The sequence below is a fragment of the Pungitius pungitius genome, chromosome 6, assembly GCF_949316345.1.
Source record: "Pungitius pungitius chromosome 6, fPunPun2.1, whole genome shotgun sequence".
NCBI classification, from domain to species: domain Eukaryota; kingdom Metazoa; phylum Chordata; class Actinopteri; order Perciformes; family Gasterosteidae; genus Pungitius; species Pungitius pungitius.
Window position 1 is genome coordinate 18254246 of NC_084905.1, and position 27303 is coordinate 18281548.

General features: G+C 47.3%; 1 protein-coding gene across 2 annotated transcripts; it reads left to right on the forward strand.

Moving 5' to 3' along the window:
* Positions 1-1180: 1180 nt before the first annotated feature.
* Positions 1181-18428, forward strand: nuak1b (NUAK family, SNF1-like kinase, 1b). Of its 2 annotated transcripts, none has more exons than XM_037451750.2 (8): positions 1181-1641; positions 2292-2549; positions 7064-7184; positions 10415-10566; positions 11607-11672; positions 11792-11911; positions 13355-13487; positions 14041-18428. In XM_037451750.2, exons 1-8 carry the CDS (start codon positions 1510-1512, stop codon positions 15141-15143), a joined length of 2085 nt encoding a protein of 694 aa, XP_037307647.2. In that variant the 5' UTR covers positions 1181-1509; the 3' UTR covers positions 15144-18428. The 2 variants fall into 2 exon arrangements, with proteins under 2 accessions (XP_037307647.2, XP_037307648.2); XM_037451751.2 differs by having other exon boundaries at positions 1182-1641; positions 1942-2549.
* Positions 18429-27303: the final 8875 nt, after the last annotated feature.

The window sequence follows — 27303 nt, forward strand, 5'->3', positions numbered from 1 at the left end:
ATAGGAATTCATTTGGCACCGTGACCGTGTATAAAACACAGGGGAAGTGTAAGACCATTACAAAGGCCCTCAGAGCCAACATATGATGGTCTGTTAGTTATTATATTGAGACGAACAGTTTAGTGTAACATTACACACCCGAGTATCTCAGATCATTTATCATTTTGTTTCACAGTGCTCTTGAGTTTTCTTCCGTTTCGATTTGACAAAACTGCAGGCAAACTGTTTTTGGAGCGTTGTGCAGCAGCTGTTGTTTGGGACAAGAGGCAGATATTTGTTTTGTGAAGATCAGCCTATTACGATCCAGCAAATGCCGAAACCCTTCCTCGCCCTGGCAGCGAGCGCGCACACACACACACACACACACTTGTGATGTTTTGAAACAGAACATCCTGATACGGACCATTTTCTTTTCCTCTGAGCAGTGTTAAAACACACATCTCTTAACGTTAAGATGCCTTTTGAACAAATTAAAAAGAAATCCTGATTCACGTATTGATACATTTCTTCATCAAAAACATTTGTTGCATGTCTTGCTTTGCGTAATATTGTATTGGAGTAGACTTGAAATATATCAATTGAGACCACGCCGTCATATTTACATTGTTTAATGAGGCCAATGATGAGTCGCCCCTACTGGCCACTAGAAGCAATACACATTTAGCACATTTCCACTCTGGCATAACAGACTTTGAAGGTCGCCTCCTGGTCTCAGAAACAAAGCATGAGATTACATTACATTACATTACGTGTCATTTAGCCGACGCTTTTATCCAAAGCGACTTACAATAAGTGCATTTCAACCACAAGGACACAAACTCAGAAGAGCAAGAGACAAGAAAATGCAATTTCATCAAATAAGCCGATTTACATCTTATTATAGATAAGAGCCATTAGAAGAACAATTTAAGTGCTACAATTAGTTCTGATGTCCTGATGTCATCAGAGAGCTTTTTCCTTTTGCGGATTGGGCCATTAAAAATAAATAGCTAATAATCATATCATATAAACATAGGGAGTTCATTTTGATCAATGGACCTGTATTGATTAGAGATTGATAAAGATGAATGACAGTGAAGGTGAAGGGGGTGGTGGGGGGGGGGGGGGGGGGGGTGGGGGTCCCAGCTACGCCGCTGAATTCATCCGCAGACTGTCATATCAAACACGGGAAGAGCGCACAAAGAGGGAAGGAGGAGGAGGAGGAGGAGGAGGAGGAGGAGGTCTGCGTAAAACCCCGCCTCCGGTCTCGGATCCTCCCGCAAGTCTTATTCACAGCTTCTCACGTTGAGGACACAGAGAGGAAAAGGGGGAGAAACGAGAAAGAAAGGCACACGAAGACCAAAAAAAAAAAAAAAAACACCGAAAGAAGCAGCAGCAGGGGCGCAGCGAAACCACCATGGCGATACCCAAAACGTCTCAGCTTGAGATAGTGTCCGATCCCTGCGCACCTCTACCGCCGTCGACCACTGCACGGAGCATGCAGCCGCACAATAGACAGAGCCCCGATGAATGAGGAGCCGTACCCGGGCCGAGGAGGGCAAAATGAGGGTCATCTTCATCCAAAACGCCGGTTTCGTCGCAGCTTTCTCGCCTTTCCGATGTGAGTCGGTGATGTCGGCAGCGTTTAGGACGACAGATGAGGTGAACGAGCCAGGAGATACACACAGCTAGATCACACATCAGACCAATTGATTTAGTCGTTTATTTTTATTTTTATTTTTTGATTGGGATAAAGCTTGCACAAACATTATAGCCAATATATATATATTTATATATAAATATAATTTCATATTTGAATCCAACGTGTATTCAGCTTCCGGCATGTTGCCCACTGTCGAAACCTGAAGACATATTTTATCTCATATTGGCACTATAATTCATTGTTATCCTGTGACACAGGACTATGTATCGGGTAGTTATGTACCAATGATGTTCTTCTAGACATGTGGGTGATTCATCATTTGGAAGATTTAGTAGGAAAAAGAGATAATACCATGAACAGGTAAGAGAACATCTCTGTTCACTTTGATCAAACCCAATCGATCAACTTAGACAATCTGGAAATGTCAGTTTCCACATGTAATAATAGGCTATGACTAGTAGACTACACGTTATTCCTTGTAATTTATTTATTTATTATTACTATTATTAGACCTTTTAAGTATTATATTAGCAACTTACTTTAGCTAGGTAGTTTGACATATTTAACAGTGGGAAGGTCGTTTAAACACTTCCCTAGTGAGATGGAAACCGCTTATTTATCGCCCCTCCGGGCGCCAACCCGGCCCCAGGCCCAGAGGGGTCAAACCTCAGCGGGGATACCGGCGAGAGGTGACCTCTCGCCGCCTCCCCCGGCTCCATCCCTCCCTGCCGGCGGCGGCTCCTCGGTCGAAGAGACCCCGGCGAGCGCCGATGGGCGGAGGGGCTCGGGCGTGAAGAAACACCACCACAAGCACAACTTGAAGCACCGCTACGAGCTGCTGGAGACGCTGGGAAGGGGCACCTACGGCAAGGTCAAGAAGGCCATCGAGCGCCGCTCCGGCAGAGAGGTGAGCCACGGCAGCGGTTGAAAACGTCTGTCTGCGATGCTTTTAGCTTGTTGTGTGCATGCTGTAGCTACAACAACAAAGCCCCCCCACTTTGCTTCTATAATAAGTGCTTTGTTGCTCTCACAGGCGTATGCATGCCCCCCCCCCCTTTTCCCTACTGGGAATTCCCCTTATGCTCAAAAGGGGCCCTTGGGTCCGCGGAGCTGTGGCTGCACACGCCGTGTCCTGTGCGGGGCCTCACCACCGGATGCCTGAGTGCAAATCCGGCTACTGACTGACTGACTGATGCGACTCAGTGGTCCAGTAAACATCATAAACAGTCCTCCAGGGATATTTGGACTCAGCCAGTCCAATGTGCAGTGTTTATGACACTCACTTTCGGTTTGGTATTTTGCTGTGTGCGCGCGCGTGTGTTTGCATGAGTCGGTCCAACACTTTCCGTTTTTATTATGTGTAAGCTATATATAGATTTATAAATATTTCTTTCTGTGCCCACCATTTGATGTATACTTGTAGGCAAGTTTACTTCCCCCTGTGGCTAAATGTGACCCCCCCCGTGTCCCCGTTCTGGCAGGACGTGAGGTGCTTTCCATGAGCTGAGAAGGCCAGGGGGAAACTCATAGGTCAACTATGTTCCCCCCCAATGGTTGCACAGCTCTTGCTTCACAGGGGAACCGCCGTAAACCCTTCGCTCCTCGTCCTTTCTTTCACTTTCACCGTGAAATGGCACAATATTTGACTGGAAGGATAAAAATACGTTTATTTATTGTGTATATCTAGTTTGAACAGTACTTGACAGCCTCTTAAATTCTTCATTTGAGTGTTTCTATGTGAAATTAAATTAGATGACAGTGGGTATTATAGTGGTTAAGAGAAGTATTGAATCAATTCTAAGGTTGTTTTTGGTGCTATTGATCTGCATTGCATTACACAGACAGGGGTTTCAGTCACTACCCTCACTGATAAAAATGGGGTGGGCAAAATAATAAAAACACCTGCCACCATATACATTTGCATGTAAAAAGTCAATGCCTTCCACTCTCCTGTAATCATTTAGCATTTAAATAGTATCTCAGTAAAGTATAGGACTTCCTTGCACCCCCCCCCCCCCCCCCCGTGTTTCACGTGGGAGTTTGTATACGTTAGGGCGGTCCTTTTGGAAATCAAAGCCTCCGCACGTGGAGTACCAGCAAGAAGAAACACACAGAAGCGTGACTGTCACCTCACCGGGCCACGTGTGTGTCTGGCCCCGCGCTGCTAGAGTTTACTTGACCTCTGACCCCCTGGTGTCCGTGTGGCAGATACAGCCCTGTGGTCTTTTCCCGGTTCGTTCCTCAAAACCGAATGAGACGACCAACGAGAACTGAGAAGAGAAGAAAGGCAGAGAAGCTTCTGTGCGCGACTGCGACTGTTTGTCACCGCATGTGTGCAATAAGCCGAAGGTGGGAGGTGGAGGGGAGGGGGGGGGGATCGATTAGACGCGGGCACATTCACCGTGTCAGCGAAAGTGGAACTGAGTGGCCGCGGCCGCTTTAATCTGCGGCGCCATATGTCGCAGTGGTCGGCGGCTCAGCGGGGAGCCGTCGACGTGCGCAGGAGTGCAACTGATCGCAGAGATCACAGCGGAGGAAAAATGTGACGTGTGGGGGGGTTTTCGGGGGGGGGGGGGGGGGGAGGGGGGCCCGAGGGGGCCCGAGTGGTCTGTGACGCTCTGACACACTGTGTGTCTTAATGTAGTATTTGCCATCCAGGGTGACTGTAGTGAAAAGGTCGTGGTGACAGCTCAGCAGGAAATGAGACTGAAGGAGAAGGTTAATATCCTGCATGAGGGGATCCATCGCGGACAAAAGGGGAGGGAGGGGCAGTTTGCACAGAGACACATGGAAGCTCACCACCATAACAAGCCTCGGTTAAAGGGGTTTGAGAGTTAAATTAGTACGAGTTTAAAGCCCAAGATGACATCATTTTCCAACAATGGATTCACTGGAGAGGTACGCACGGGGTGTGGGGGGTGTGGGGGGGGGGAGTCACTGACATTCCTCTGCTATATGTGGTGAGGTATTATGATTCCTGGCTGTGTTTGAAAATATAGTTCTGGAAAACTGACGAGCCTCCCCCCCCCTCCCCTCCCACTCACTTTCTCCCTCCCCCAATGTGTGTCTGACTCAGACACACATTCACACACACACACACACACACACACACACACTCGAAACACAACAGATGATCGTGATCTTTAGAGAACGCGGAGAAGGGTGAGCTTGTGATGAATACTTCATCTATTTTAATGGCCTGAGAAAGCACAGGAAGATGTCAGGCTCTACTGAAGCGAAGCGTGGACTTTCACTTCAAACAGCTCCGTGAAGAGGGGGGTTCGGGGGGGGGGGAGACGAGGCCACGCCCCCTACCTGGCAGAGGCCGGCGCGGGGCAGCAGTGCGGCGCCTGTTTACCGTGACTGACAGTAATAGGGATCCACTTAAGGACAAGCGTAGCTGTGTCGGGCCAGCTGGCAAGTGGCTGATCTGAAGTCCTGTGCAGCGATCCAGGTCGGGGTCGGGCCAGGGGAACACGAGGAGATGCACCAGAGATGCGTGGCTTTTTTCTCAAGCCCAACGTGGGAGAGCTGGCTCAAGTCGATGACTTGACGTGCGACGCGGAACCAAAGATCACGGCTGTTAAAGATTGATTACTATCCTTTTTGGGGAAAAAAAAATAAATCATGTTAGTGTTTTAGGCAGCGTTTTTTTTACGCAGGATGGTTTCTTGCAGGAGGTAATTTTGCCTAAATTAGTGAATTCCTGAATTAATTCCTACATTAAATCCAGGAAGAACCTCGCTGTTAAACACAAACCCCAAAAATGTTACTTACCTTTTGGGAATCAGTGATAAAATGTTGATGAATCTGATGAGGTAAAGATAAACATCAGTGTTAAGACACAAACAACTTTACTCAATTAAATACACAGCATGTGGACCCCATCTTGTTTACTATGGTATCATTTCTTTAAATTCTATGTAATCAAGGCATGCTCTGGAAGGGAACCATTCCGGTTTGGGGTTATTTTTATTGATGTACACGGTAATTAGCTTGGCACTCACTACTGCATGTGGTTTCTGCTGAATGGAATAAAGCTGGGCTCCTCAGAATACCACCGCTTCGCTAAGGGGAGGACAAAAGTTTAAACTAACAGAATTCAGACCTAACAGACTCGATAGAGGCCGAATCAAAGCAAAGTCGGAACCCAATCCAGAATGTTTAGGCTGCAATTATAGTGACATGTGCTAGACTGTGTACTCTCGATTGGTCTCGTTGGAAAAAGGCCCTTAACCTCTGATTTAAGGAGTAAATAGCCCTTTGGTTTGAATGCATCCAGTTGTAACTGACTCTTACACCGGTGGTATCGCCATGACAGCAAAAAAAAAACGTCAAATCATGTGTGGTTGTCGACTGTTGAACTTGTGAAAGGCGAGTCAAGTAGCCTGAATCACTTCCTCAAACCCCTGCGCATTCTCTCGAATCCTCCATAAAATTCCCAGCTGGCCAATTTTAAGGCCTTTTCAAAAGTAGGCCAATAGCTGTTGTTAATCAGAGCGACTAAAAATAAGAGGCCGGGGTGGTGACGTCTCGTCTTCTCAAGGACGTTTTTGACGGGGGAGGAAACGAGGCGGTGTTGGTTAATACTGACGTCTGATGATTTATGGAGGTGCCCTCTTGGCCTCCGTGCCTTCCAGCCTTCCTCCAGGGAACCCAGAACATGTAACACCTGGCTTATCTCTCTGGTATGATACTTTGTCCTCAGCAGCGTCCCTTAAGAGAAGAAAGTTCCTGTGGAAAACCTCGTGAAAATGACTTCTGATCTCTCTCTCTGTTAGAGATGGGTCGCAGGGTCTGGATCGGAGGCCCGAACCCAGACACTGTCACCTGGTTAAAATGTACGCTCAAACTCCAATAGACGACAAGGAAAGCCTCCATTATGGCATCACGTCTAAGGTTGTTTTCAACATTCATTTGGCTTCATACTGTGAAGGGAGCCTGAGTAGATTACACAGTGTGAGTTTAAGATGGCACCTCCTACCGTGTCTGATTCATCTGGCTGTCATACCAGCGAGGCCTGGAGAGGAGGTCAAAGGTCATTATGCTGGGCCCGCAGCAACCCCCGAGTGGGGGCGGGCAAATGAGGTTGAACAAATCTATTATGGAAAGATATGTAGCAGTACAGTACATACTGAGTACTGGCTCACATGTTTTTACCGAGACACACGGGCGGCACATGGTGTGCAGCATGCACCCTGCGTCAGTCGCACATTTTAGAGAGCACCGATAAGATAATCACTGTGACATAAATGTGCTTTAGTCCCATTTCCCTGCTCTAAATTACACAAATATTGTTATGTAATCAGTTAACGTGGACGAAAAGCAAATTGTGTGGCACGAGAGCTCCCTGTTACTGTGAAATCGAAATGTTCTGTAACGCTATGAGTCAACTGATCATCCTCTGTCGTCTGTGTCCAGGTTGCTATCAAGTCAATTCGGAAGGAGAAGATCAAGGACGAGCAGGACATGGTCCACATACGTCGAGAGATTGAGATCATGTCCTCCCTCCGCCACCCACACATCATCTCTATATATGAAGGTGAGGGTTCGCTGCACACCTGTATCATGCGGTCCTCTTTGCTTTGAACGCACGTAAAGAGAGACACACATGTCCAAAAATCCCCCCTCACCTCGTTCAGCACTTGTGGCCGAGCTGCAGGATTGTCATGTTATGACGTGCAGATGTCATAATAAGACCTGGACTACAGCTCTGGGATGTTATTCATCTCATCTGCTCTGTCTAGCTGCCCTGGCCAGTAAGAGTCTGGATGCCTTTCACAGTGTGCGCCTGGATCTCTCTTGAGTGAGTGTGTGTGTGCATGTGTATTCGTGGAAAAGTGGTGGTATTTTAAGGGATTGCCTCTACCACATCTAAGAGGTATCATCTCTTGTCTTCTCTGGTCTTGATCTCAGGGCCAGACATCTGCTGACACTTAGAGACAACTGCAGCTGGGAACCAGACTGTACTTTTTTGTGTGCGTGGGTGTGTGCTTGCACATACGTGTGTTTGCATATGTCTTTGAATAATTTTGTTTATGCACGGGCCTGTGTGTGGTTGTGTGTATCAAGTGCAGTGTGTTCCCAATGCTTACAGCTTTACCCATATGATGGTAGGGGTCACGCTGAAGTGACCTCAGTCACCCAGACATGCACCCTGTCTGACGGTGCTATGCAGAGGGAGGAAAGGCCTTAAGCCTTCCCTGGAGCAACATCAGCGTATATCTACCCCAGGAAGCAACTCTCTTAATATCAAAGCCTTCAAGTCAGGCTGAAACGGCTCCTTCTTTATGCATGAGCACCTTTGAGTGACCTTAACTCTGCTGGAAGAAAACATAGATTGGGATTAATGGTGTGTGTAAAGGTTGAACAATTCCCATTGAATTCCTTCACCATATTGCATGCAATCAATCATCTCTGATAGTGTTGCCTGTGCAGGCAATTAGAGTCACAAGGCGCTGTTTTGGCGTGAGTCGGTTTCATGTGATTTGTGACTATTTTTATGCCTGTGTCAACAAGGCAGCGGTTTTAATGGCCTTTTCAGGGTAGCTGCCCTGGCACAATGGCAGCCGGTTTTGTGCCACTGCCCAAACTGGCTTTCCAACCGTCCTTTGTTCGGTGTCAAAATCCCCAGGTTGTTATTGCTAAGTCGATAGGCAACAAACGTAGCCTCCTTGTCATGGAAACGTGCCAGCAGTCAGCTGACCGCAGACAAGTTGTACGTGTTTTGTATTAGAATAATTGATAGAACACCTCATTTTGATCAAACTCCAAATGTGCGCCGCCCCCTCCTTCATCAGCGGCCCCACTCCACCAACAAACCCGACCAGACTCCATGCTCGCGCTCCTTAAACCCACGGTTTACTGTTGTGGCCTGGCCTCCGACCAGCCCTGCTTTACAGATATATAGGAGGCCTCCGCGATCTGTGTATCCGGCAACACCCTCTTGGACAGCCCCTGCTAACTGCCGTGTGTGAAGCAAAGCTGAACCAGATGTGTTTGTGCAGATTGATTTTTGCCACTCCCTCCCCCATTCCGCATCCATCAGCATGTCGTGCCGAGCGTTTAAAAGCAGATATTGCTATTCGCTCCTCGGGCTCAATGCCCCAGTGCGCACAATTTAAAAGAAATTATAAATCCCGCAGAATGCTGTAAATGCAAGGACACATCAACTACAAGCTATTGAACGTGTTGGTAACACCTCCACGCATGTCATAGCTAAATAACTAAGTAAGACTGCGAGACAATCAATACTACTCTCATGTCTGTACACTGATATGACGCCACGGCCGGGATGGGACTTTTTAGGTTTAGAATTTAAAAAAAGAAAATTTGAAAATTAATTAATTAATTTTAATTTTTGTTTTGGTGGTTGCTTTTTCTTGCGCCAAACAAATCATGTAGCCATTCAACATACGCTTTAAATAGTCATTTAAACTCTGAAGATCTTTTGTCATGGCATTGACATTCAGCTAATAACCACCAAGTTTCCAATGTTTGCTTATTTATCGTCTGCGTCAATAGGACATTTCTTGCCCCTTTTGCAAGATTGCATCATTGTCTATCATCAGTGAGGGCAGCAGGACTATAGGTGCTAATAAGTCAGACCTGAGGCCTCGACCTGCGAACAAAGCCTGGTGAGTGACAGCGAGACCCAAGTTATGTAAGCCAGGTAATTACCTCGACAACAGGGGTCAAAGGTAAAAGCCAGTGCAAGCGGAGGACCGACTCTCTAAGCGCGACCCCACCGCCGCGGATCACCACGAATGTCAGTCCAGGTCACGGCTCTGTCCATCAGTCAGAGTGCTGGTTCTGCTCTGCATCCCCCCCCCCCCAGGTGATTGGCTTACACACCCCGTCTGTTACTCCCCGAGGGGCCAGACAGTCACAATCACAGAGCATTACCATCACTCAGCAACTGTGTGTTTTTGTAGAGGATTATATCTTTAAAAGAACCCTGGGATTTGGAGGGAGGGAGGGAGTAGTGCGACAAACTATGAAGGTGCTCACTCAAGGGTGCAGAAAGCAGAGGCCCTCACCCCCGGTGACCCTGCTGTGTGGGAAAATCAACCCGCACAATGCGGAGCAACTTGAGCGACTGTGTGGTTGTCATCTCCTCGGCATTCCCTCTGCCTCCCTTCTCCCTGTCCTTCTCTCCCTGCCTAACCATTTTTCGGTTCCTTTCCGTGCCAAGGCGCCGGGAGGGAAGTAGGTTGCCAAGTTGAAATTATACACTAGAAGGCTAAATACTGACACGGAATGATATGTTAGGGGACTACAGCGGGACGGGGAGGCATTGCAGTAATACAACTGTATTAACATTACTATCTCCGGTCACCAGAAGTGCGACGAGTCATCACTTTTAATGCGGCTCCCATTTATTTCGATTATGTTGTACTCAAACTTTAAGATGCAGGATAAGTTGCATGAATTTTGCCTTGGCCTTCCTTGTAGTCCACACACAGAAATACACAACACCCTTAAATCCTCTCTGCTTTCCGCTCGCTCTGGTCCCCCCCTGAGGAGTGGGCTTGATCCAGTTAACAGCCCCTCCTTGTTATGTGGTGAAGGAGCCAGATGCACTAGGTGGGGTTTGGGTGATGTAACCTCGGGAGAAATGTAGAGATGTTATGTTGCGCTCTTCTGGAACTTGCATCTCGGCTCAAAAAAAAAAAAAAAAACGAAACAGGGGAAGAGCAAAATTAACACCTCACCCGTCTTTCCGTCTCAATGTTGACATGAACCGACTCCAAATGTTTCATCGCTTCGCAGTGTTCGAGAACAAGGACAAGATCGTGATAGTGATGGAGTATGCCAGCAAGGGCGAGCTGTACGACTACATCAGCGAGCGGCGGCGCCTGAGCGAGCGGGAGACGCGACACTTCTTCAGACAGATAGTCTCCGCCGTGCACCACTGCCACAAGGTGAGGAAACCCATTTTAAGGGGGGGGGGGGGAACAAACGTTTCTCTCTGTGGTTCACCTTTCCTCTTTCGACTTTGTTTTTCAGTTTTTTTTGCTGCGTGCTTATTGTGACGTTGACCATGCACTTCCATAACCAGTTAGTTATCTGCAGGCCCTACACAGTGTGCTTTTCTTGGCGCTGGTGTTTGGGAGTCATCTGTTTTAGAGTGAAGAAGGAACACAGGCCACTTTAATTCAGGCGTACACTCCGATTACAGTGAGCCAAACAGACCCGGCATTATTCGGTCCTCATCTGTTGGCACTCAAATGGATGTCCCGAGATACCCCCCGACCCCCCCCCCGCCCCCCACACCCCGAAACTTTCCATCACAGATTGAGCTTTGGCCACATATCACTGACTCCCATCAAAACCTCAAAATCGATAGGCTCCTCTCTTGTCACCCTGTTCATCCTCCTCCCAGCTGGAGATAGGAATGATGTCATGTTCGTCAGATCGGAGAGTCCCAGACAACCGCGAAATGATGACTCATCACCGCCAAGCACAGCCCCCCCTCCATCCCCCCCATCCCCCCCGGGTGCCGTGGTGTGAGTCACTGACAAGCAAACAAACATTTATTCCTTTGTATCCGCCAATCAGGAACAAGTGAACATGAGCTCCCTGCCGATGGGAGATGCGCAGTGGAGCGATAGTGAGGTCTGGATTCTGTCTTTCCGTCTGCATACCACATGTTAATTCCGTTTCTTTACACCCAGCCATTAACATTGACAGTATAGTTGTTTTTTAATCCCTAGATTTTGTAAGAACATCATTCACGCAGGGTGGCAATTACAGGCTCATGTTTACGTGAGTCGACTTGAAGAGAGAAATCGCAGCAGAAGTGAGCATAAAGACCCCAGAGGGGAAGAAGACCAATTAAAGAGTGCAAGACCAACAGGCTTCCTTGATTTCCCCCGAGTGCACACAATGGAGTGTTCATGACTCCGATCCATCTTCTATGAATAATGCATCGACCAATGCACCACTTCTCCCTGTCTTTCAGAATGGCGTGGTGCACAGGGATCTGAAACTGGAAAATGTGCTACTGGATGAAAACTGTAATATCAAGGTACGTCTGTCCTGTGACCCGTGACCGAAAAAACCCTCAAATGATCTTTTTTTTTGTGCGAGATTAACAATCACGTGGTTACAGTACGATTCAGACAAAACCTCTTGTTTTGGTGGCAGATCGCTGATTTCGGGCTGTCCAACCTGTACCACAAGGACAAGTTGCTGCAAACCTTCTGCGGCAGTCCGCTCTACGCTTCGCCAGAGATCGTCAATGGGAGACCTTACCGTGGCCCAGAGGTGAGGGCCAGTGAACAATGACCATGATTAAAAGGCCGTGTGTGTGTGTGTGTGTGAGAACTTAATTTCTGCAACAGGATGTATCCATCCATCATTATCATTGTTCACCCTGGTTGTTAAATTTAGCCTGAAACCTCCCAGATTGCTCACCTTGTAAAGCTTTTATCATCTCACGAGTGATTATCGTCAACGCGTATAGGCCGTACACAAAGAGGTGGAAGGGCTTTGCTTTCTGCTTCTTTGATGGGATTACTATTAGTCTCCAGTCAAAGGGAGGCATCTCTTGCATCTCCTCAGTGGGTCAGCTCAAATACTGTCTGCATCCCTTCCATGTACTTCCCTTCCCTCAATGTCTGGGCCCTTTGATGTGAGGAACTGGAGGATAGCTTTTCCTCACTTTCTCTTCATCCTAATGGGATCGGAATGAGCTTCCACAGCCTCAAAGAGACGCTCGTGGTCAAAGTCAAATAGTTCTGGTCAAAGAAAAAAAAAAATCTCCTCGACGCTACTTATCTGGCAATTCCAGACTCATTCTGAAAGGCGTTGGCTTTAAAATTGCATCAGTTACATAAAACAAAGCAACACAACGGGGGAAAAAAACTTGCATTTTTAGATATTCTAGTCCAACCATTCAATTTAGCGTAATTCACTATAATTTACTCCAGAGTGCTAAAAACTACAGCAGTCCGATTACAATCAAAATGACAGAATCCCCGGTTGGGGTGAGGCCACAAATTACAGCAAACACAAGCATCAAAAAGAGAACACAACAATAGTGCCGGCCCTGTCTCGCCCTCGGGAATGGACCGACAGGAGGGAGAGACATTCTTGATGCGGGTCCAGGTCCTTGGAGGAAGTGCACCAGCTCCTTAAACCCGTCCTATCTGATTTCCTCTTCCTACACTTGCAACTCCTGACTTCCCGCTGCCGCCGTCGGACGCTCACGCCTCCGAGCGTCTCATCCTCCCTTAACCAAAGTCCCTCTTTGCCACTCTCTCTCACTCTCGCGCACTCGTCTGCTGACGAATGAATGGCAGCATGCCTCCAGCGAGACTCATTGGCCTCTTCCACTCCCACCTGCTCCCCACGGGGCCCCCGCGCCTCCTCGCGCCCCCGGACACAAAGCCCCATGTAACCGCTTGCTTAGAAAAGCCGCGTCGCGTTAGATCGGCAGGTCAGACGGTGCTTGTTTCTATCTTGGCAGACCAGGGCAGAGTGGGACGGGGCATTAAAGAAAGGATTTATGTTTGTGACAACAAGCCATTTCCCAGCGTACCGGCATCTGCCATAACATCTGCAACGCAAACGCACAACTCGTAGGTCTGAGACATGCATTTATTAATGAAACCAAAACATGAAGACATGTATTTCCATGATAGAAAGACCAATGTAACACTAGTTTATAACTATATATGTTGTTGTTGTTGTTGTTGTTGTCCCCAGGTGGACAGCTGGGCTCTTGGGGTGCTGCTGTATACCCTGGTCTACGGGACAATGCCATTTGATGGTGGAGACCACAAGAACCTCATCCGCCAGATCAGCAACGGCGACTACAAAGAGCCCACCCAGTCCTCAGGTACTTTATGTTGCTTCTGTTCTTTTTCCACATCTATGAAACTATAAGGTTCAACTTTATAAACTTAAAACATTGATGCTTGTCTTTCTGTCCATACATTTCAGAAAATACTCTAAAGTCTAGTAACTTCTGAATGAAATATGCACAATTCCTTAAGTATGACAATATAAAGAAACACAATAATATCTCAGAAGGTACAAACCTGTCATACAACTCGTTACACGTTAGCAGTTTAATTTAGAATTAATCTGATATCATGTGGAATCATAATATCAATCAATCAATCAATCATATAGTCAGAACTAGGTGCAAATTTCTTTTAATCAATCTCAACAAAAAGCCTTTTGATATTAAGCTCTGGGCGACACTCACATGGTGTAAATTTCATTTGTTGGGTTGTTTAACCAAAGATGCACCGTTGTGAACAATGGAAATACAACTCGAAAGACATATAGTGACTTATACTTTTAATAAGTATATAAAAGAGCACTTGACTTTTTGTTTAAAGCCTGTATATTGAATTATTTGCGTTTCTGCATCTGTTTCCATCCAGACGCCCGGGGACTGATCCGCTGGATGCTGATGGTGAACCCCGAGCGCCGGGCCACAGTGGAGGACATAGCCAACCACTGGTGGGTGAACTGGGGCTGGAAGAACAGTGTGTGTGACTGCGAGACCCAACGCGATCACGGAGGCTCGCCCATGCTGGCCCGCTTCCTCGACTGGCAGAACCGCACTGAGCCACGTGGTTCTGGAGCCAAGGCGGCCGCGTTGCCACAGCTGCTGCGCCAGAGGCCCAAAAAGTCCAAGAAGGAAAATGTTGAAGCCGGGGAGGCCCACTGCGGAGCGGAGGACAAGCCGGGTCTGAAGAGACCCAAGGGCATCTTGAAGACCCGGCTCACCGGGGAGCAGCGGTCTGCCAGTCTGGAAGAAGTGGAGCTGGGCCCGGCGCCGCCGCCCAAGCAGGCCGCAGGCGGAGAGGAGGCCTCGAGTCCGGACCAAGAGGAACAGGAGTTGAGCCTGGGAGGTGGCTCGCCGGCGAAGATGGTGCCCTCGCTGCCCAGGAAAGGCATCCTCAAGAACAACCAACAGCGGGAATCCGGGTACTACTCCTCCCCGGAGCGCAGCGAGTCCTCCGAGCTGCTGGGCGGTGCCAGCATGTCGCTGCTGGCCACCTCCCCGCCCAGGAGGATGATGGGTCGAAAGGGCATCTTGAAGCGAAACGGCAAATACTCCACCTACAGCGGGCCTCCGTCGGCGGTGGCGGCGGCGGCGGCGGCCGGCGTCCTCGGGGAGCCTCATCCCCCGGCCGACTCCGGCCTGTCGCGCAGCCAGAGCCGGCCCTCCAGCATCGTCGGGGAGGACAGCTCCGCCCTGTCGCTGTCGCCCACCTCCATCGGCGGCGCCGAGTGGCACCCGTCCGCCCCGCGCCTGCGCCCCAACATCAGGGCCTGCGTCTCGGCTGAAGACCTGCTGCAGCTCGCCAGCTTCCAGGGCTTCCAGGCGGCCCCGCCGCTCCAGGGACCCAAGTTCAGCCGCGGCCCCAAAACGAAAGGCTCCCCGGGGGACAATGGCAGCTTCTCCTTGCTGGGGGACCTGGAGGACATGACTCAGGTGTACCAGCAAGCCCTGGACATCAGCGGCAACCTCACTTAGCAGATGGGCGAGAGAGAGAGAGAGAGGGAGGACGCAGAAGGAATTCATCATGACTGTGTGTGTGTGTGTGTGTGTGTGTGTGTGATTTTTACAGGTGGCATTAACGACCAGTGTGTTACTGGGATACACCTTTTGGGAAGTAGTGGTTTTCCAAATGGGTGCTGAAATCTTGATGGAAATGATATGTTCTTCGCACATAAGTGTACACACACACACACACACACACTCGTGCACTTGTCTCTGACCGGAGGGGATTCCGTTGGGGCTAAAGAGGAGCCGACACACAGGAGAATGCCACCCAGTCGGCTTTTGGTTGGCCCCCGCCCCGTAGACTTTGCTGTGTTCGACATGTTTACATATTCAGCAAGAAAGCAAGTTAGAATCATCACAAACGCAGCCACCAGAGGCCGGTCGGCTCTCCCCGTGCACCACCCGTATCGAGTTTGAGTTTACAAAAGCACCTTAAAAACTCACACAGAGCACACGCTTTTGTGATCTTTTACTTCCTTTAAAAAGAAAAAGAGAGAAACCAACCAGGGTCTTGTTCCAAAAGAAGAAGAACAAAAAACGGACATTGCTGATTATTTATTAATACTTTTGTAGCTTTTTAGTTTTAAGTGCAAAACTGGTGGGCGCTGGCTGTTACTGGAAGAGTCCAAAGCTCCTTTGAGTGGAACTGACATATATACTTATGTTACTCCGTGGTGAGAAACGTATATATACTCAGCATATATAACAGTGTCTGCGCTTGTAAAACACGTAGACAAATATACCTTCATAAAAGCGTATGACCTATATATATGTATTATGCCAGGGAATATGTAGGAAGTGCCTTTTTTGATTCATAATTAAGAATTATTTATGTCATTTCCTTAAAGTGGAGAGAAAAGCCAGGCCAACCTGTCACCAGTTGTGCTTTTTTTTTTTTTTTTTTTTTTTTTTAATATTTGAAAATAAGTGAATGTGCAGAGACCCAGGGCCTTCGGGCGCGCACGGCCCGACTAGCTTTACTTGTGTCGGGGTTCAAAGGTCAAACCGGGGACAGTTGAGATCAAACAGACTCCCCTCCTTCCACATGTAGAGTACCACAGAGGCTGCCTCAGTGTTCTTTGTCTGGGTTTTAAGCCCATAGTTTGGATTGTCAGCAGTTTAGGTGGTTTGATGAGCACAGATTTGCTGGCAGCACCAGGAGGCCTGGAGGGACTCACCTAGTGGGGCACTTAGCGAAGGGAGATGGGCCAGACACCATCTCACAGTCCTGGAATGTCCCCGGCTCACTCAACCTTGGAAGTTTTCACATTTTTCGGGGCTACCTGATAAAACTACCTGAGAATCTTTTTTTTTTTTAATCTTCTTTTACCAAAGACACTCATAACTTTCAATCTGGTTAATATTTCCCCCCTCGAAAGCTCTTTAAAAAACCTCCAAGCAAGATTATTAGTTTAGGTTGCTGATGACGCTGCGAATTCCTCAGACAAAGGCTGGAGACGTGTTGGTGCTGGAGATCTCTATCAGGCCCCGACTCAGCACAGGTGGGATCTGCGGTGCGTGCTTAGCCCTCCAGCTGTGTATACTACTCCATTGTGTCAACGGAGCACAATTAGCCAGCCATTGTTTTTTTTTGTTTTTTTTCGTTTGAGAGTAAGAGAGAGACGTGAGAGATTTATAGCTGAAGGGAGAAGAAGCGTGTGTGTGGAAGAGAGATGCTCGGTAAAGGCGCTGAGGTCAGAAAGGACTTTCCTGTAGAACACGGGAAAAAGGTCGAGGTGTTAGATTTATTGTTGGAAAAGGAATTGTGAAGTGGAATAGTGGAAGCAAAGAACATGAGTAGAAAGAGTTGATGGGAAGTTTTTAAACCCAAAATATGTTGATGGTTTGGCAGGATTCAGAAGAACAGTTAGGGACTAATGGGAGGCCTCTGGATTCTTTTTCTTTTTTGACTTGGAAGTCCCGATAAATCAATGAAATCATCCCCACATTGGCTTCAAATCCCGTTTTTTTTTCATTTTCTTTTTGAGTTTCTATCTGAGATGCTGGAGAGTGTTTCTACAGATTGTCTTGAGGCTCAGTCAGTGTGTGATTTGTGTGTCCTGCGTGGCATTAGAAAGTGTTTAACGCTCCGTTCCCGCAGCAGAAAGTGGGACAACGGTGACTGACATCATGCAAAATACCAAATGATGTGGATGTAGGAACATGCCGTAAACAGCCCAGAGGGATCTCATGGTGGATGTTTGCAGGGTTCCTCTGGTGCGAAGCAAAGGTCCTGGGTCTCAATTCCAATGAAAGACCCGTTGCGTATTATATTGCATTTTATTGCCTTTTTGTATTGCATTTTATGGTCAACTGGATTTACAGTGAGAAAATTATACTATGTTAGTATTTTTGTTTCATTATGCTTCTGTTTTTGATTTTCCAAAATATAAGAAACTTTATATTGCTTTATGTTATGGCAGAAAATACTTCAGATCTGAAGTTGGTGTGGTCTCAGTTTCCATCTGTTTTGCTACACCTGCGGGAGGGAGAAGCTCAGTTCAGAAGTAGTTCATTAAAAACACTTAATGCAAAGGGTCAGAATGCAAGATTGTTCATTGATGTTTTGATAGCTGACCCTAAGAAAGTTGGATTTGCTCTTCTGCCAAAGTCCAAAATCGGATGGTGAAACAGTAACTCTGCCAAACTGGAAATACGTGGTGCATATCTGTTAGTTAGCAGTAGTCTAATCATAGAAAAACTTGACTGGATATTGTTATGACAATAATAGTAAATTAGTATTATTATGATATTTAAGTATTATTTTTGTTATGGCTCATTACCATTGATGGCTATTGCCACAGTTCTTCTTGTCTGTGGGTGATCCTGGACTGCCGAGGTGGAGTAAGTCGTGTGCCTTTGGTATCTTTCATCAACCCTTTTTTTTTTTTTTTCCTTACTTTTTTTTTTTGATAATGAAAATTATTATGAATGTGTTTTGATACTTGTATTTATTGGTGATCAAGCCATTTCATTTGTTGACCCAAATACTCCCTTCTCATGCTTTCGGGCCTACTCTAGACTGTGTGTTGTGTTCAGGTCCGACTGCACACAAGAACAGAATCGTTTGTACGAAATCAAGTGGTTTCATCTCATTGTGAAAGCAGCAGTCAGCCGTGTTATTTTTAAGAGTAAGAAATTAACAGCTCCTCGAATCCTGTAAAATGTCTTAATACGTCCACCTGGGTGCGTTTCTACACGACACAATATTGCTGTAGTTCTGAATCAACTCAAATAAATGGATCTTGAAAGTTACCCATGTTTTCTTTTTATGCTGTGTGTTTTCATTCAAATTTCATAAGTGCAATTAAGATATTCCCCTGAATAGGACGAAGGAACTGCCAATACAAACAGGTATAAATTGGTCTCAGTGGGGATGAATAAGTATAGGACATTTAAATTGCAAACACCCTTCATCCAATTCACAAAATAGTCTGACTGCACACTGCTAGTGTTCCTTTTAATCTATTTACAGTTCAGGTCTTCTGAGGTCGAGGGCTGCTTGACGAATTCTGGTTTCATCCAGTTGTTGAACTGGATAAACAAATTATTCCGAGGGGTCATGGTGTGACCGAACTATAAATACTTCATCCAAATCGCCTTCTGACATTTGGGAGAAACGACTAGCGGAGACATGTCCCACTTTCTTCTCCAGCACATGTGGCCCAAAAACCTACTTGAAGGCAGGAAGGAGGTCAACCTTGGTGCTCCACATAGCAAAGGTGTCTCTATTTGCATCTCTAAAATGGATTTAATTAGTTGATGAAGCCAGAAGATTTGGGTCAACGTGTCACACTTAAACAACAGCCTGAAAACATTTGTTGATACTTTTGTTTATTAAGCAAGGCGGAGGCACCGAAGGAGAACGTCCGCCAGTGTTTCCACACGGCCTAAATGAACTTATATACTTATGTATTCCACCCAAAATCAATTTTTAAGCTTATTAGCGGTAATACACATTCATTTGTGCACATTTGGGCGCCCAATCAAAAGGAGAAATTAAAAACGTGACCATGATTCCGTGGAATTTGTTTTGATACTTTTACATTTTTTGAGTTTATATTTGAGATGCCTGTTGACACAGCTTGTATTGAGGGCCGGTCAGTGTGTGATTTGTGTGTCCTGCATGGCAATTTAAAAGGTGCTCCACTTTTCTACAACACCAAAGTGAATGACATCATACAAAATATCAAATGAAGAGGATGGAAAACCATGCAGTAGATGACCCCAAGGAAAGCTATCGCATGTGGAATGTTTGCAGTGGTCCTCTGGTGTGAAGCAGAGGTCCTCGGTATGGATTACAATGAAAGACCTGTTGCCTGTTGTGTGTCATTGTGTCGGGCAAAGAATGCTCAGGGCAGTTACGTGACAAAAGTGTTGACTTTACATCTTTAATCAATAGTGTTATTCTTTTTTTTTTAGACCCAGCACACCTGCTGATATTTACAAAAAAAACGGATTTAAAAAGTATAACAGCCTCTGGAGAGAAGCAATTTCTTTAATTAGAGAACTGACAGAGTCAAACAAACAGCAGACAACATGAGGCGGAGAACATATTTCATGTCTGGCTCCGAGAAGAAATGAGAATCTGTTTTTAAAACTTGGACACTCGTTCGATAGTGGAGGGAGAACGTTGCTGCCGCTGCTACTTTAGGTTAATTTGATCCACATTTTGCAGGAGGGATGTCGATGTTTGGAAGCCCTGCAGTCGTTCTGGGCTCTGGTCCTGAACCCCAGCTCGCGCTGGCCAGACACAAGCGGCAGACTTCGCAGGAAGACAACATGAAATTCTTCTACAGCATGGTGCGGAGCAGGATTTGGTTTCCCCCAATCACACGCTGAAACAGTTATTCCAAGTCTGAAATTGGCCTTTATAAGCTTGTCTGAGCTATAAAAGTAGACCTTCAAGTCGTCTATATATAAATCCCTCCTGCAACAATGTTTCCTTTGTCACACGGACAGTGAACTGCAGAAAAATTACATCAATCATCTTCTTAAGTCATTTTTTTGGGGAAGTATTCTCTAAAAGACTAATACACTGTAATTGTCCTTGGAACAAGCAGAGGTCTTTTTTTGCAAAATTACATCTGCAAATTACAGTTGTCAGATGCCAGCAAGAATCTACAAGCAGAGGAGAGACAATAATGAGGCAATTATTCAACAATTTAAAAGCATATGGTAATTAATTGTCAGTCGCATTCAAAGGCCGACGCAGTAAATGTTGTGGAGAAGAAAAAAAAAAAATCTTTTGAATTTTCTACGGCTGCACCACTGACAGTGATATGATCTGAGTTTCAAAGAGATTTTCCTATGTCTGTAGAACAATTTCTGGTTCACTTTTTGACCCCTAAATAAAGTCCAGCTGCTACAGCCTCTGAACTATTCCCTCCTTCACCCTCCTCCTTCCACATGGGGAAGGTGAGCCTGTTGCCCCTGGAGGCGAGGGCTCATTGGTGGAGACGGCAGCTACATTCAAAATGCCAAACCACCCGCAGGCCCCCTCCCCACGCACCCCTTCCGGTCCTTCAGCGTGACCCTGACTCTACGCCTTTCGAGATACGGAACCCTGCATAACGTAGGAGGATGCAAGCAGACTTAAAAAAAAAAAAAAAGAGGAAGAAGCTGAAAAATGTCTATGCATTGACAACGCGTCGAAAAAATGGCTTCATCGGAGGAAAAAGGGTCGAGGTCTATGCTGCCTGGGCTCGTCTGGCGGCTGTCGCAGGCGGGACGTTCTGCAGCGAAGGTTTAGGGTGGCCGTTGTAAACCGAGCTGTGCCGTTCATTGCAGGAAAAATAAACAGAGGGCCGGGCCCGAAGAAAGTCCCGAGTACAGTGAAGCATGTGTTCCCTTGCTTAGCTGACACATTGTTTTAGTAATAACAGTCTGAGAGGCCGCTTTCCATGCCCCTTTCACATGCACACACACACACACACACACACACACACACACACACACACACACACACAAATGCGTGGCCACCCTTCGCCTGTGCACATTTTTTATGACCTCCCTCGCCCCTCTCTCTCTCTCTCTCACACGAGTTCCCTGACTCACGACCCTGCGGGACTCCTTTTCCTCTGCGCCGCTGTGATAACATTGTGACTGGATACGGAATGGAATAAAGCCCTCCTTTCCTGCTCGGCTTCCACTCCTCTATCATTCATTCTCCATCCAGCGGTGCTCCATCCGCGCAGCCAGCTCTCCCTCCGTCCCTCTCCCTGTCCAGATGACTATTTTTAGCGGCAGCGCTACTATTCTGGAATTTGTTGCTGACTGGCTGCTGCTGCTGCTGCTGCTGCTGCTGCTGCTGGGGTGTCTGGGCGGCGATCTCTTCAGGAATGTCTGGCCCGCTCTCAAACCACTCCAGAGTCCCGGTGCACGGTGGACGTTTCGAGGGGGGGGGGGGGGGAATTTGGACCCCTCAGCAGCGTGTCTTCAGGACATAAAAAACAATTGTAACCATTTTCTGTTTGTCGGATGTGAGTTTGGGTTGAACTCAGTTGCATAATAAGCAATACATTTAAAAAAAAACGGGATGTCAACAAACCAATTGCTGACATCTCGTTGACTACATCCGCTTCATGAACACGATGCCTGGCCCCGAGGTGATAAAATCCTTCCACAAAGCACCTCTAAAGATCTGGACAGACACACTAGCCGAGAAAACACACAGAATACAATATAGATTGAACGAAGCCGATCAGAGTGAGCTAGAGGTGCAGGTAGTTTATTTATTTCACATTGGACAGAGTCTGGCCAGCTGTTTACATCTGTTTCCTATCTGGATGCTGAGTTAACGGTCTGCTGGCTATAGCTTTGTTTTTTTGGACAGGTAAATGAGAATGGTATCGACCTACACACCAGAACCTGTCTCCAGAAGCCATATAGACATAGACATAGAATAGACATACCTCCTAACATGCTGTACTTCTCCTTCAAGGTAGGCGTTCGGTTCGGCGTTAGCCACTGTCAAAGTTATGGTTCAAGTTTGGTTTAAATCTCCAGGAAATGAATGGAAGTCCATGTTTTTAAATGTTTTGGTGTGTGTGTACTTGTGTGTGTGGTCCGTGAAAAGAAAATAAGCAGCACTAATGGGAAGTTTTTCCTGTCTTGGATCAGGCTTTAGGGGTTTCAAAGCGAAATTGTTTGCAGCGGAAGGAACGCCGTCCAAGCCCACCTGTTGCTCATGATTGCACAGATCCGCATGAGCTGGGCCTTGTCGAGAGACATACTGCAGCATGCCACTCAAAAACATCAATGGGCCGGACAGGCCAATTCATTCCACAAGATTACCCCATAGCGCAGGCGATGCACTGCAGTGGAAATGCAAAGTACAAATAGCCATGCACGAATCCACAAATGTCGGAAAGAGAGTTTTTTGAGACAAAACCGTCCCGCTTGTCCTTTTTCGTAAACCCTGGCTGTGTAGATGCTTGTCATTCCTCAGGGTGTATTTCAGATACAACTACATCATTATTTCACGAGATAAACCCTTTCCATCCAAATGGCAATGAGAGTTTACCCGGCGAAGGAGTGCTTTTTCCCCAGTGATTAGGGCATGAACAGGAGGCTGTAAAAATAACACGATGGGACACGGCCAAGTCTACTAAAACGTGAATTCAGGCCCACTTTACCTCTTAAGAGGCCAAGAGGAGGAAATGCTTCTCGGGTATCATTGTGTTCCAGAACTGACGATCCTCAAGCTGCTGATAAGAATTCACCAATCACAAAACATCTTGTTCTTGTTAGCATCAGGACGCACACTGACGAAAAGTCAACGGTCAGCAGTGTGAGCGCGAATGCAGCTATTTGGCCTCGGCCCAGTGAGGGGACGCGGGTTCAGTTCCAGTCCACCGAGCGATCTGGCTAGCCGAGCCGTCTCAGGTAATTAGACATCCTTCAGCACTCCGTAGGGGAGCCGTGGTCTCCCTGCGGAGTGTGAAAGGCCGAGGCGAGCGACGTGGAACAAAGGCGTCACGCGGCCAAGGCCCGGAGACGCGCGGCTCGGGCCTCTCGGGCACCCGATCCGACGGCCGCTACGTTTTAGCACTGATGGTTTTAGCTCATCCTTCAATTTTTTTGTTTTTTTTGTTTCAGAGGCTTTTTTGCTTTTACCAACCCCCTCCCCCCCGATCCAATTCAGCCATAGCTTAAAGTAGAAATACAGCAGAGAACTGGATGGATGGATGTATCCCCCAGCTGGATAACATTCCTCTGATTTCCACTTGTGTCTGCTTCTCGTTCTTTTATGGGTCAGTGTTTCTGTGATTAAAGTTTCTTTTCCTCCCCCCCCCACCCCCCCCACCCTCTGCTTTTCCACTCTCTTTCCATTCATTGCTACTTTCCTCTCTTCTCGCCCTATCCGTTTTTCGTGTGAATATTAATTGTGTCCCAAATTTTGAGCAGGGGAATTCCCATCCAGTTTTGATTAAAAGACACAAAGAATCATTTTTAATGTGGTCACTTAAATCTTTACAGCATCGCCGTCACACTTTCTCACGCTGCAGCCTCACACAATCTCTTCGCCTTGGGCCTTATCAGCTGCACCCGACTGACTGGCCATCCTCAAACTGATATTGCAGTGATTGATATCAGCACGGGGTGTGGACTCCCCTGTCCAGCTTCCTCTTCCTCCGCGGCTCTCCAGACCTGGCCGGGGCCGTTTCACACGGAGGGGGGGGGGGGGGGACCAGGGGGGGAGTTGAATAGACTTCAAGTGGGAGGTCGAATGATTTTGGTTGTTGAGGACGAGACAGAGCGGTGTTCATTTGCTTGCGGCGTCCAGATGAAGATGAATCACTGCGTGACCAAACACACGTTCATTCTACACGTTCCAACCCCGGATGAGACTTCAGCTCGTCCTTACCATGTTTGTTTTTTTTCCTCCACATTCTGACAATTTATCCCGTGAGAGCAGTCCATTTAGTCTCGTGTTTCAGCAGGTAGTTTGGCAGAGGACACCCTGTCCATTAGGATAATGTGCTCAGATCAACTGTAACCACGTATCACCAAGAACGTTTTTTTTTTTTTCTTTGCCACGTTCGGAATGTTTGGTAGTAAAGCCCAGGTTGACATTGATCCCCGTCAGGGTGGTCCATCTACCGGTGTCTCTTTTTGAAGGGAAGAGGGAGTATGTGGGGCCTGATATTCACTATCCCATTACAGCCCACCTAAGACACCAGACATGCACATAAAACAACGTGAGACACAAGGTAATGAAGTGCTAACCACTGAGGTAATCGCTCGCCTTCCTGTCCTTCCACCCTGGGCCCTTCTGTTCCATCCCTTCCTCTTCTCCTGCTTTTTTACAATAGCGTGTCACTGACGAGAATGGAGGAAACGGAGATGAGGAGGGTCATCTGTGGTTCCTTTCGTGATGACGGGATTAAAAGCAGCCTCGGGGGGGGGGGGGATGAATATACGCTTCCTGGATTGATTTAAGAAAAGAGGAACATCCTAGAGACAGATATAAAGGTCTGTGCTGCCTGCCAAGACCAAGGGGTGGGGAAGCACTTTTTGGAAACGCTTGGGTTTCAATTTAAATCGAGCGCTCTGCGACTGCAGGTGAGTCCTGTTTGATGCTCACTTAAGGTGACACTTGGACGCGAACGCTGCGCTTTTTTTTTCTTCTTTTTTTTTTCATCCCAGGCAAAGATACAAATCTCCCTCTGGCAGCTGCGGTTTGCTGGAGTCGGCTGTAGTCGGGGGGGGGGGGGGGGTCTCGTCTTAACACGGGAGATAAGCTGGTGAGTTGTTCCTGAAAGATTCCCGTTCATGAGCGACGACCATCTGGGCCGTTTTCTCAGTATGTGAGTGAGTTTTTCTTTTTTTTCCTTTTCACCCCTTTCTAAACAGCAGTGAAATGTCAAAGGAAAACAAATGAAAAGATAGCGCTTTGAAAATGGATCCGTCCCAGCAGCCACCCCCCCCCCCCCACCACCACCACCACTCCCCCTCCGCCTCCTCCTCAATCCTAACTCCCCCCCCCCCCCCACTTGTGCAGGCTTGATGAAAGAGTATACCTCCTTCGGTTGCACGCAACAGAGAGGGGAGGGAGGTGCTGGGGTCAAATTAAAAGACGGCGCAGGGAGGAATGATGGAGAAAGTGAGGGTTGGAGGAGGACCGACGGCACGATGATAACAAATGTGCAGTAGCAGGAGAGCAGGTAGAAGAATGAGCTGAGAGGGGATGAATGACAGCGGAGTTGTGCCTAGGAGAAGGTAAACTGAAAAGCTGAAAAATATGAGGACGTTTTTTTTTTCGAGCTTTTATACTCAGCCAAAAAACGTGGGGGACGAGAGGGGACCTCTGAGCTGTCAAACCAAACAGCAGGTCACTTTCCACTCGTTACGGTCATGTCAAAATAAACTTAAGTTGGGTCCAGCAAACAAAACCACTTATTAATGTTTTTGGAAAAGGACATATTTTCATTTTGCACTGGACACCAACAGTGGTCTGTTTACATCAGTCGCTCTGAGGGTCTAATAACGATGATGGAGAACGAGTTTTGAACCAAAACAGATAAGATAAATGAGGCTGAAAGTTGTATACAGATAAGGAGACCTGCAGAGTCAGCAGATACTCACCGCAAGCAAAGGCTATGAACTGGTTCAGAGAGGAAAAGAAAACAATAATATCACTTTCATGCAAAAAGTATTTTGTCACATTTTTACCTGACAATTTCTTCAGAACTCTCACCAGCGATGAGCGGGGAAGCTGCCATGACTTGTCCTCCTGAACCACTGAAACACTCAGCACCTGACAACATCAAAGACATTAAACCGAGACGCACGCGCCTCCTTCTAAAAACGCAGACCTTCCGTACACACGCTGTGTAACGACACGCTAAAGGCGGCGAGCTGTGCGCCGAGAAGCAAGACCGGAAGCGGACTGACGGACATTCCTGACCAGCTGACGTCAAAGTATCAAAGTATTATTGCAAAGCCGCTCAATGTGATTTCACCAACCAAAATATGAGCGCCTTGGACAATGTGACAGCTGATATACTTGCTTGCACGAGGGTGGTCCCCAACCGGCTGACCCCCCCCCCCCCCGGAGGTCGAAATCATAACTCCTAAGTTAGAAATGCCTCAGGCCTGGTCCAAAAAGGTAATCCACAAAGGTGAGAGGTGGAGCGAGTCGCCCTGCGCCGCCAGACGCTGGGAGCAAAATGACTGGTTCACTGGCCCACTGACCACAAGGGAACATTCCAGACATTCTGCACCCTGACAGTGACATCCTGGTGGGTTTACGGAGGACAGATGTCCGCTTCACAGCCTGTGTGGCACAGGGGGGGGGGGGGGGGGGGGTGGTTCGTTTGATATCATTGTTCTTCCCCACTTTCAGACATGCTGTGGTGAATCACTCTGTATGAGTCTGTTGTGAAGCTCGTCCATCCTAAGGTCGCCACAGGTTTATTTAGACTGACTGAAAAGGTCGGGTCTTCTGAACTGCGGGACGGGGGTTTATATTGTTCTAAAAAGGTATTCAGGTTATTTTAGCTAATTTCCCCTAAGAAAACGGTACATTTTTATATTATTTTATCAAGTTTCAAGCAATAGGTGCACAATCGAGTCAATTACCTTCTCTTCCATCTTAAATTTGACTCAAAGGGTCGGTGCTCGCAGAGCTTTGATTGAGCTCCACCAGGTGCACTTACAGTGTTTACACGCGGCATTTTCCTTCGTCTAATTCGCATCCTGAAAAGGCCGTTTTATCTGGAATTTCCTCTGAATAAAGCAGCTGCATAAACAGGGACAAGCAATTTATGTGCATGCGATGCTAAGCGCGCCAAGGCTTCCTTCGCCACATTTGGCTCTCAGCGAAATGTCAGCGACAGTTTAGAGCTCTAAGACCTGATCCGGTTTCCCTCCCGCAGAGAGAAGAGTTTCATACATAGACAGACAATCGCACTCCAATTAACCTCTGCTTTCTGCGGATGGAGACAGAAGCTTTGAGCTGCAGCGAGTGACGAAAACCAAGCATCATATCGCAATTGTTGAGCCGCAGAGCCTAAAAAATGGTTTTTTTCTTGTCTCGCTGGTGATGTGTCTGACTTCCTTTCCCTGCACACATAGTGTTCCGGTCAGGCACGACCCGTGTGGGTGGAGCAGCTACTTCCCGTGA